Source organism: Anguilla rostrata, chromosome 5 (assembly GCF_018555375.3).
Source record: "Anguilla rostrata isolate EN2019 chromosome 5, ASM1855537v3, whole genome shotgun sequence".
In the NCBI taxonomy this organism is placed as follows: Eukaryota; Metazoa; Chordata; class Actinopteri; order Anguilliformes; family Anguillidae; genus Anguilla; species Anguilla rostrata.
In genome coordinates, this window is record NC_057937.1 from 56,861,344 (window position 1) to 56,873,571 (window position 12,228).

Here is a 12,228-nt window from a genome sequence, read left to right on the forward strand (position 1 = left end):
GGTTAGGGTTAGGGTTAGAGCTAGGGTTAGGGTTACAGTTAGAGCTAGGGTTAGGGTTTGGGTTAGGGTTGGAGCTAGGGTAAGGGTTAGCGCTAGGGTTAGGGTTTTGGGTTAAAGTTGCATCTAGGGTTAGGGTTAGGATTAGAGCTAGGGTTAGGGTTAGGGTTAGAGCTAGGTTTAGGGTTTGGGTTAGGGTTGGAGCTAGGGTAAGGGTTAGCGCTAGGGTTAGGGTTTTGGGTTAAAGTTGCATCTAGGGTTAGGGTTAGGGTTAAGGTTAGGGTTACGGTTGGAGCTAGGTTTATTGTTAGGGTTCCAATTTTCTTGGAATTATTAATTTTGACAACACTCCATAAAACAACAAGGCTGTTCTGGTCATTCTCGCACCCAGAGTCGGCTATGGTTAATCCTCCACATTAAGACACGTACACATTACCATATATATATCTACCCGTCATCCACTTTAACAGTCCATTAAACCTGTAAACTCCAGCTAAGCGGTCACCAAAATTTAAATTCCGATCCTCTCCTTCATGTCGCATGCTGGCCATTGCCGCTCCACACTACAAAAAATTATTATCCAGATCCCAGCAACTATCAGAAATAACAGAGGGCTTTGTGTCTCCTCTGAACCCCCCCCCCCCCGGCCAACTGTCCTTAGCCGAGCAGCATCATCTGTACTGTTTTGTGTACTTCTTTAATCCTGTTTCCTTGGTGAAAGCAGGTGGCGGGGCCCGTGGAGAACCGATCGAAAAACTACCAGAAAAAGGAAAAAAAAGAGCTGGACTGAGTCGCGGACGAAGACCAAACCATATTTAAATGAGTGAATCCCATGGGGAGATATTTCTCACGCAACTAGGCATCACCTCAAAATGTAAGACCTACCATAATAAAAAATAAAAAAATACTTTTAAAGACATATTATGACCTTAAATTCTGAAAATCTTATTTAAGACTTTTTAAGACTTTTTAAGGATTTGCAGGAACCCTGCTTGATAGAAGGTGAGGACAAGGGATACCCTGATTTTGGATTGTAATTTTTTTTTTTTTTTTTACTAATGGGATGTAACAGTATAGTCACATATATTTGCATCTTTATTTCTGTGAAAAACTTGTTTTTTCTAAAAATAAATGAATAAAAAGACATTCCTTGTATTTTTGTCATTGAGTTGATATTTCCTTTGTTTCTCATTGGTTTAAATTCAAAAATCATTTCAGAGAAATCCAAGGGCTTTAATTAGGGTTTAGGGTTCAAATTATGATTCTGGGTTAGGGTTAGGAAAGTCTTGAGAAGATTAAGATTGTGTCCAGGAGCTTCAGAAGAGGTTATGAGAATGGTTACTCTTAGATTGGCAAACATTTTTCATTAGTAGGGTGTAACAGTATAGTGTTTTTTTCAATTAAATACATTTTCTATAATAACTTAAAACATTTCCTTTTTCATCTTTTGTTCCCAATTTTACAGAAAAAAACACACATTTATCAGATGATTCTGAGGCCTAGAAATACAGTTTTGGGTTAGAATCGGGTCTAGCATCAGGAATATGTTAAAACATGTTACGGGTCACGGTTAAAACAAGACTGTTGCCAATTGAAAAAAATCACAGCTTTAAGATGTGTAAGAGGGTTTAGGGTTGCAATCTGGCTCAGTGTTAGGGAAACAGTAAGCGTTCGGGCTGAGTCAGAAAGCCCAGTTTTTTCATGGTTGGTACGTGCAAGTACAGCTTTGTGTATTTATTTAGACATTTTTGTGGGTAATGGTGGCAGGTGTTGTAAGTTGTTAGGGGAGAGGGAGGGAGAGAGAGAGAGAGTGGGGAAAGATGGGGGGGGAGAGAGAGAGTTCCCATGTTGGAGGGGACGGACTGATTCATCTCTTAGAATTCAGGTACTTCTTCAGCAGCCTCTTATCAGAGCACTCTCTGTATCGCCCCCTACAGGCTGAGAGAGACAACCTGCAAAGACCCCCCCAAAAAAATAAATAAATAAATAAATAAAAAAATAACAAGGGAGCAGGCACCCAGACTGCGACAGCAGCGGTAACAGCTGCCAAGGTGCCAGATCGCTGGCTGCAGCAATTAAGCTTAAACTCCCCCAAAAAGCCTCTGCACGCCACTCAGAGAGGTGGGGGGGGGGGATTAGAACACAGTCCTGACAGCCAACGCACAGAACCAAATTAATACACTGGACAAAAGGCGCCCGTCATTCATCCCAAAACGCGCAGGAGTCCCAAGAACAAACAAACAAAAAATAAAATGATCAAAGGGGCGGCAGACACAACAAACACAACCGCCGGAGGATCAAATCAGCGGCCTTCTCTGAGGGAGAGGAGACACACAAACCCAGGTGTAATCAACACCTGATTCCACCTGGGAGAGCAGCACGCGACAGGTCTCCAGGGAGACGAGGTGCAAAGAGCGGGACGTATGAGTTTCGTGGGTAATACGGGCAACGCACTTAGAACGCAATTAGGTCAAATGTGCTGTATTTATAACATTACAAATGGGAAGGAAACCCACACACACACACACACACCTAGACGATCACCTCCTCATCAGCAGACATGTAGGCATAAGTCTAATTCAGGCATAGTCAATAAATGTTATTACTGTGCAATGTGCAAGTCATCCTTGTATTATTTTTTTAAATCAGCGTGTTACTTTCCGTGATATTCCTGATGACATTTTATGCACTACAGTTGATTTACTTAGTGGAACATTTTGACCCCAATTTTTGTGTGTGTCTGAGGTAAAACTGTATTTTTTTGCAGTAGCTACCAAGAGGCTAATATGCTTTGAAAGCTTACAAGTTAAAAAATAAAAAATAAATCATCAACAACAACAACAAATAACAGCAGCATCCGAGCCTGTCGCACAGAAGCACCTGTGAGAAGTGAGCAGCCCAGCTAATGTGTTTTTAAGGAGGGCGGACCAGGTCAGGAACAGCTTGAGTGCAGAGCAGAGAGGAACTTCACTGTACCGTAGGACGGAGTGTGGCGCAGTGGGTAAGGAACTGCGCTTGTAACCGAAAGGTTGTAAGTTCGAATCCCGGCTAAGGACACTGCCGTTGTACCCTTGAGCAAGGTACTTAACCTGCATTGCTTCAGTATATATCCAGCTGTATAAATGGATACAATGGAAAGTGCCAAGTAAAAGTTGTGTAAGTCGCTCTGCATAAGAGCGTCTGCTAAATGCCTGTAATGTAATGTAATGTAATGTACTGTAGCACAGTCTGGAAAATGAATAACAGTCTCTCTAATACACTTCTGCCATAAGCCAGACTTGAAATGCAGCATAGTCACACAAGCCCTGGGGAGGGCTACTTTACACAGAGTCCCCCCCCCACCCCTCCCCTCCCCTCCCCATATTCATCATGACCGGGAGTCTGAACACTGAGTGAGGCTCGTTCACAAGGCTGTTATTTCAGTATCCCACCACCAGGTGGGGCTATTGCTGTCCACAGACTAGAGAGATGGGAAATGAGATTTTTTACCAGCCAAAACATGGGCTTTGAACCAGTCAAAGGAAAATGCCTTTGACTGAAAATTTTTTCAAACAAGCCACTGATTGACAGCTCATTGTAGCTCCACCCATTTTCAGGCTCATGCGGTGTCACTCTCCTGTCACTAGGAAAGAGTTCACGGCTGCACTGCAGTGCCATACCAACGGCCGGCAGCTCCCTCGTATTACCGTGGAAACGGGGTACAACTGGGTGCTCCACAGTACACCCCCCCCCCTCCCCCCCCAAAGGTGTGTGCTTCGCCCCACAGCACCTCGTTAAAGAGCCTCTGCCCCAGGTGAAGGGTCGAGGCTGTCTATCCCCCAAACAGGGCAAAACAAATTTAACCTTTCGAAAGGTAGGGAAATGTTTCTTTTTTCTTTTTTCAAAATTCTAAGTCAGTGTTCTAGAACTCCACTGCTTTCAATCGGCAGCAGTGATTGTGACATCAGCATTAGAATGTTCAGTTAACATTCTGAACACGGATTTGTGATCTCACAACTTAAAGGGGTAAGAAATGCAAAATATTACAATGACTGTGTTTGCCCGCCTTTCAGGCTGATTGTTATACCTCAGAGATGTATGGGGGGGTGGGGGCATTTCAGTTAAAACAGCCCTGTAGTTTTGTGGACCAATACAACCTATACACATATGTACATATATTTATGCATGTGCACATTGAGAAAACAAACATTTAGCAGTGATACCCAGCAATGATCATTTAAATGTCTTGTAAGAAAGGGGGAGAATTTCAGGGCTTTTGACACACAGCGTTGGACACACGTTAAAATGCGTATTAAGGTATATTCTGTTTTAAGTTTGTAAAGGGTGCATTGAGTGCATTATGCATCAGAACTGAAAAAATGTCTTAACAACTTAATGTCTTAAAGACCGGCTAGACAAGGAAACGCAACACACACACACACACACACACACACACACACACACCACACACACACACAACACAACACACACACACACACACACACACACACACACACACAATGCAAGCAAAAATAGAAACATTAACAGCAGGGCCAGGCAGTGCTCAGCTTGAAATGGAAGGAATTAAATTTGGGTGGCAGGAAAATAAAACAGTTGCTTTTTAAAAGGATCCCCAGGGTGCCCGATAGCTCCAAGTGGAAGTAGCAGGAAGCAGGCATGTAAAATAATGGCGAATTAAACAAACTTGATTTAAAGATAGTGGACAATGAGGTCTAATTTCACTAAGTAAGTAAAGGAAGTAATTTCCTGGTGCTAGACCACTGGGGGAAAAAAAAAAAACATCCAGTCTGCTTTCAATTAAAAAAAATAATCAGCCTCGATATTACAAGGATTCAAAATGGTGCATATATTACACCGTTGTTGCTCACCAGAGAAAACGGAGAACGAAGGCTTTCAATTTAGCTGGAGGGCCGAAGTCCAGAACTCTGCCAGAATCGCCATGTTTTATACATGTACTCCCTCTGCTGGTCAATCTGTGGAACTGCACGACCAAAATCTACCATCTTTAATTACGGATACGCAACACCTCAACCCTACAGCCGTCACTGCACACCCCGCCCCTCCACCCTATCGCACACACACACACACACACACACACACACACGCCCCCACCCTGCCATACACACACACACACACACACACACACACACACTCATCTGTGTGTGTGTGCTTGCATGTATAACTGTGAGTGCAGGCAGAGAGTATTCTGGTTCCTGCTAGCCCCAGAAAAGACTACCCTCTCCGAAAAACAGGCACAGCCCTGTCCTTCTCATCAACAGGGGGGCCGTCACTAAGAGAAAATCTAAATTCCCGTTCCATCTCTAAGATTAAAGCCAAATCCTGAACAATGTTCCTCCCTTCACAGAATCCTTTTTTCAGAGTAACATAGGAGAGAGGTGAGCTCACTGGTAGAAATACACAAGTACTTTAAAAGCGCTCTGACAGAGGGGTTTTTTAAATTTTTATTTCACCCAGGTGCACTGTGGGGCCTGTAGTACACTGCAGGGATAGACTGGAGACAATGGAGGCAGTGTTGAGCGTGCACACACACACACACACACTCACTCTCACACACACACACAGACACAGACACACACACACACAGACAGACATGAACGCAGCCACACGCACACACGTACACAGGAACACACACGCGCACCCACGCACACACACACACTCACTCTCACACACACACACAGACACAGACACACACACACACAGACAGACATGAACGCAGCCACACGCACACAAGCACACACGTACACAGGAACACACACACGGATCAGAGTGGTCGTGTAGGTGACCTTCATCCACCAGAGGCAGGTGTGGGTACGGGGCCAGCTCCCAGCCGGCTGCTCTTTGGCAGTTGGGACTGTCGGCTTGGCAACAGGCCTCCACATCGCCACAAGGACAAGGAGCACAGTGAGCAACAAGCCAGGGAGGGGGTGGTGAAAATCACAATCATAACCACCCCCTCAACCCATTAAGATGATTACATGCTGCGTAGGTGGGCAGACATCGGTTCTGATTAACAATTTGATTAGCCAATGATGAAAGCACATTGCTTTTTCATTTTTTTTTTTAAAAGCCATCTCCTTTTTTAAGTGTGAAGGCTGCAATAATTGATAATCCTGGGTAATTTCATAATTAACACATTTTCCCCTGCCATCGCACAATTAACAATGCCACAGTTTGCAGGGTCAGCCAGAGGTTCGTATCACTTATTTTACTCTGGAGAAGGGGGGGGGGGGGGAGAAGCAAACTGGGAGAGAAAGAACACAAAAGGAGGAGAACAGTGATGTAGCGTCAGAAAGAAAGGGAAAGGAGCAAGAAGGAAAGAAAGATTGCGATGAAGAGACAGAGAGGAGGGGAGATGAGAGATCGAGAGAAGAGTGAGAGGTATACGATAGCCAGTAAGAGAAATGGTGAACGGGACAATAATGCAGAGATACTATAAAGTGTATATATGGAATGCTCTGACACATGCAATGAGGAGTCAAAAGGACAAAAAAACACTGACTGACAAATTGGTATATTTACAATATTGTATTCCTAACCTACACCCTAAGCCTAAAGTCAATTGCTACAGGTAAAAAATAAGAGAGAAAACTTTCAACTTCACACAGACACCACACTGGCTGTAAAGGCAGTGAAACACAGGAAGCTGCTGTACATTTTGGGGCCTGGATAAAAAAATAAGTCCAAAACAAAGTAACTCTCCATGTCCACTAGATGGCAGTGTGGTACATTATTTCATGATTAAATACCTCGGGAGGGAAAAAAATCCCAAAAGCATCTCTTTAGTATTCACCTGTTCGCATTAATTCACACCAGATTATCAAGCTCGAGAGAGAGAGAGAAAACTGCCCGTGACTACTGGCAGACTTAATTTCTCCCATAACTTCCCCAGCCCAGCGCTCATTACAGTCATTTCAGAACTTCATCACCGCAGTGGACGTGAAGGCAGAAGAACCGCTCTGTGCTCTCGGGCACATTATCCCCAGAGGGAACTAACTAACACTGCATCAATACCCAGGATGCACAGCGCCAAGGTCATTATCCAAACACCCGGCAATTAAAGAGGCAGGACGCTTCAATCACGGTCGTCAGCAAATCAGCATCGGAATCAGTCCTGCAGATTAGCATCCTAACACTAGCATTTCACAGCTCTGACACACCGGCAAATAACACCAGAGGTCCACCTCCTACCTGTTTGGACAGGGTCGTCATTCTGGTGTCTGGGACAGGCGCGCATGGGGAAACAGGGAGCTCTTCACCCCAAACACACAGCTATGCTAAACAGGACAACCATCTATGATGGTCGGCCAAACACCGGGCACATTCTGAACACCTCCCTTCCCTTCTGTGCAAAAGCTACGCTTCCAAAGCGGTACTGATTATGGTAAAAAAATAAATAAATAAACATACATACACACATAAAACTCACATTTCTCTCCTGTCCATAGCAGGAAGGGTGCAGGATTTTCTACAGACGCACTTCTTTTGGATACATAATTTGATAAATCTCACGTCTCACATGGAGTACATCCTCCCTTACTACCGTTCTTGGCACCTGACGCCACGGATCGCACAGACTATCCACATGCCCAGGTGCGAATTCTTAACACCCAGAAGTTCTGTCTCCACGTCCCTTGACGGACACAGAAACATCCTAATATCATTCATCGTTCAGCGAACTGAAATTATGAACTGAAATAACTGGAAAAAAACAAAAACAAAGATTTGATTTCACACGGATCCTTCCTTTTTAATTCACATCTTATATAATTATTTTCTGTCCTTCTTAATGAGGAAAAACTGAAAAGTGAAATCCACCTCACCATTACATAGATCACTACTAGCACTAGCTCTACTGTTACACAAGTACTGGTATTTCAAAGCAGGTCATTCAAATAAACCTAATTTACTACACTCGTGTGTATATTATAGTATACATGTACTCTTATTTACTCTTTAAAAATGGCGATATAACATGCTTAAACAAGTAAACGTGATTTGTTTTTGTAATGAATCAGTGTAAATATTACGTAAGTGTTGAGTAGTTACATAAATTACCCAATCATTACCCTTTCTCAGAATTACAATGTTAACTGAAACCACACTTATGTTTTCACTTCAAATGACTTGCAGCAATATTGTCATCATATTCTAACACGCATGCTGCAGGTTGATGTATGCTTTGTACCGTGTAAAGACAGAACCTCTGGAAAATTTGGATTGCAAGGCTTTTTAGAACCTCAGTTCATGCATCTTTCCCATGAACCTCTTCACCCTCTCCGGATCCACGGGATTCGCCCAGTGCCCTCCCGTCTTGAAATGGGAGCCAATGATCATCGCGCTTGCATCGAGGTAGCGCTCCAGATTGCCGTGGGTTACTCCGGAGCCAATGAGGACGGGGATCTTTACCGACTGCGCCACTTCTGCAATACACAAAGGTCACATGACGGAGCGTTCAGTCCGCTCAGTGTTCCGAGCAAATTCGCGGATCTGTGCTGGTGCTGGTGTACGGCCTGACGCCCTAAAATGGGACTAAAGACGCGTGCATCAAGCGTGTGCCCCCATCTTTTTCTCCTGCGTCAGAACAATTCCAAGGGCCTGGACTGACTGTACCCCTGCCGACAGCCAAGATATCACCAGACTGGATCACGGTACTGCGTTACACCCTGGTCAGTAAAAAATTATGTATTATCCTCGATAAGTGACAAGCTTTAACTGTTAATACATCAGTGTTCAGTATTCTGAGCGCTGGACATCAAAAACAAAAATGTTAACAAACAGCCGGATTCAGAACATAAACGTCCCGCTCAGTTCTCACCGCTCTGACGCATAGGTTTGGGAAGAAACAGGAAGGCGTGTCACCCGCAATATTTTCATATCAATGAATCACTAGACTGTGCTTGCGGGACTGTGCTTGTTTGACTAAGTGAAACTAGCTGGTTCAGTAGCACGTTTCCCCTGAAGCTGAAATGAAACCTACGCCTGTGGTTTCAGGCATACTGTAGGCAAATCTCACTAGCTGTAGGAGGCAACGTAGCCCAGATTCACAGTGCTGTTAAGTCATTTGTCCCAAACATCATGGTGCCCCGAAATGGGGCCGGGGGCTATGTATAAAAAGTGCTGTGAAGTCTACATGGTAAAACCAAAATGCACAGAAAGTTAAAACACCCTTTCATACCAGCTGAGAATCGGCACTTTAACCGTACGTGAAAGGTTTCATTGCAAATCAAAAAATTGTGTGGAGTACAGAGCCAAATCAAGAAGAAGAAAAAAAATGTCTTTGTCCCAAACATTATAGTGGGCACTGTATGAGCAAGATGCGTGTACACACTGCTGACTGACTTGTGGGGGAGGAGCCTAAAGCTTGATTGACAGCGTGACGCAGAGAGAGAGAGAGAGAGAGAGAGAGAACTCGCCTCTGAGCTCGCCGGGATCCGCCTCCATGCCCGTGGCGGTCCCCGTGAGGATGACTCCGTCGGAGAGGAAGAACTCTGCCGCCCTCGCCGTCTCCACCACGCTCACGTCGGACGTCAGGGCGTGGGAACTGGGGGGGGGGGGAGGGGGGTGGGGGAGGTCACAGAAAGAGCAGGCTGCTTTAAACCCATCCACCTCATTACATTACATTTCAGGTGTTTAGCAGACGCTCTTATCCAGAGCGACTCACACAACTTCTTACACAGCGTTTAGGCTACACTGCATCCATTTACACAGCTGGATACATACTGAAGCAATGCAGGTTAAGCTCCTTGCTCAAGGGCACAACGGCAGTGTCCTACCTGGGAACCAAACTTGCTACCTTAAGGTTGCAAGACCAGGTCCTTACCCATTATACTACACACCTCATCACCTCGCCATTATAAAAAACCCCCTGTACGTTAATACCCAGAATCCCGCAGTCACAGCTGGTGACAGTTCCGATTGCTAAACTAATGTATAATAACCAAGATCACTGCCGCGCAGTGCTGAGCTAACGCTTTTCTAACGCGTTCGTCTCGTACCGCCCCAGGGCATCATGGGATACGGCGGCGCAGCTCGCCTGTGCTTCTTCTTGATGTCGGTGAAGATCTGGACGCGCTCGGCTCCGATCTCCTTCCGGTAGCGCAGCAGCTCGGCGGCGCAGGCGTTCAGGAGGCCTTCGTCGGCGACGTGCGAGAACACGAAACCCTCGGCGCGGACGAAATCGAGACCTTCCCCCCCGAGGAGAGGACAGGGACGAGAAAAGAGAGGCCTGCTGCTCACCCAAAAACGCTCGCCCAACAGTAACTCAGACACAGGAGCCTCATCGGGCTGGGAGCCCGTGAACAAGGCACTTTCAACTCACGCAAGAGCGATTAACATGCACTTAATTAAAAAAGTGATTGTTGCTTCATTCATTTGTGCCTAAGAGATGGATGGATGGATGGATGGATGGATGGATGGATGGATGGATGGATGGATGGATGAATGGATGGATGGATGGATGGATGGATGGATGAATGGATGTTGGATGGATGGATGGATGGATGGATGTTAATGTCCAGTCATGACAGTGAATCAAAAAAATACCAGCACAGTGGATGGAAGTGAAAACTTTTGCAAAACAAGAAAAATGCAAACAACTGGCTAACAAATCCAGAGTGTAGCATGTGTGTAGATAACAGATATTTTATGGGAACTGCCCAAAAGCCAGAAAACAGCCAGGGGCCCTGGGGAATTAAGAGCAGAGGGAGTTTCTTCATCTGCTAGTCTTTAAACTGTTCTTACTGTTCCATCCCATGGAAATTTAAGCAAGAATGACCCACAATCAGATCACTCCCTTACATCTGACTGAATTCCACGACTCTACTTTTGCATTATTCTCATAAAATCACAATAGCCTTAAAAAAACATCATTATAGCCTATACCGGTCTTGGCTTCCATGGTGTTAATCAAAACAATACATGTTTTGCGCAAATATGTAATAATTTAATGTGAAGAACACAATTATGCTTTTTGCAAGATGATGTCCGCACAAACTATCACGCAAAAGCCAAGGGCGTGTGCAAAACGAACATCACTGCAGTTGACCCGCGCTCACTGAAGTTTAAATCACCATGACATCAAAAGGGACTTCGCAGGTACGCCGGTGTTAGCCGGACCGGTGGAACAGGGGCCTACCTGAGGCCAGAGCTACTGCCAGAGCCTGGCGGTTCGCCGCAGTAAGGATCTGAACGCCGAGGGGGAGGGACGGGCAGGTCTGCCTCACGGCCGAGCACACGGCCGTCATGCAGGCGCACACCTCCGGTCCCGGGGCTAGCGTGTAGGGAAGGTCGTGCATGTTCTCAATTATCAGTCCATCCTGCGAGACATGCATTGTGTGTTAGCTAGATGCATTAAGCTACGACCACTGTTACCGACACAGCCCTCGCTTTCGAATCAGGCCCACCCATGCAGAAATTGTGGAAGATAGTTTAGGGAATCCTCACGGGAAAAGCAATCTGTTCACTAGAAAAATGCATACATATTGGTTAAGCCACGACAGCACAATAAAATAACATAATAAATAAACATTAGAAATTGTAATAATTTCGTTTCTCTTACAATTCCTGCTTCGTTGTATATCTCGGCTTCACGGCGCGCGCTGTCGATTATCTCCAAAATCTTTGATCTCCCCAACGGCGTGCCTATAAGGTAAAAAAGCAGTTAGCCAACGTTATATCAACAAACAAAGCACACTATTATCGTAAATATTTGAATAAATATGTACAGTTTAAACCTGGTAGGGCTTTAACGTGCACCATGCCAATGACTATAGACTTTAACCGCCCGAATAGATCTAAAAACTTCATTTTTCTTCAGTTCCCCAGTTCGAAAATCTTTAGTTTTGTGCATCACGTGACAGGTCAAGGTGCATGTTTGCTGCAACACTGGTGGTGATTTATTTATTTTTAAAATATTGTGCATTGCTATATTGTGTTATCATAAATAATGTGATAGAAACACGATACATTAAGAAATGCACATTGTGGCCACACTCCGAGACAAAATATTACCCAACATTTTTTTAGTGACGGTAACTTAAATGGGTTTTGGATTAGGCCTATGCGGTAGCCTAACACTCGGGAATTGTAAGGAATGTATTCTATAAAAACGTTAGCCCAACAAAACAAAAAATGATAATAATAATTTGTCATGCATACCTGTAAAATAGCAATAGGCTATATACTGTTGTCCAAAATCAAACACTAGCTTTT

The 12,228-nt window shown here is 44.7% G+C and overlaps 1 protein-coding gene across 2 annotated transcripts; it reads right to left on the reverse strand.

The window, feature by feature from the left end:
• Positions 1 to 7,739: 7,739 nt before the first annotated feature.
• On the reverse strand, positions 7,740 to 11,908 carry zgc:162297 (uncharacterized protein LOC555865 homolog). 2 transcript variants are annotated; one of them, XM_064337312.1, is made up of 6 exons: positions 11,751 to 11,908; positions 11,576 to 11,658; positions 11,153 to 11,333; positions 10,052 to 10,202; positions 9,432 to 9,559; positions 7,740 to 8,438 (listed from the first exon to the last, which is right to left on the reverse strand). In XM_064337312.1, the coding sequence occupies exons 1-6, from the start codon at positions 11,821 to 11,823 to the stop codon at positions 8,248 to 8,250; spliced, it is 807 nt and encodes a 268-aa protein (XP_064193382.1). In that variant the 5' UTR covers positions 11,824 to 11,908; the 3' UTR covers positions 7,740 to 8,247. The 2 variants fall into 2 exon arrangements, with proteins under 2 accessions (XP_064193382.1, XP_064193383.1); XM_064337313.1 differs by having other exon boundaries at positions 8,309 to 8,438; positions 9,358 to 9,559.
• Positions 11,909 to 12,228: the final 320 nt, after the last annotated feature.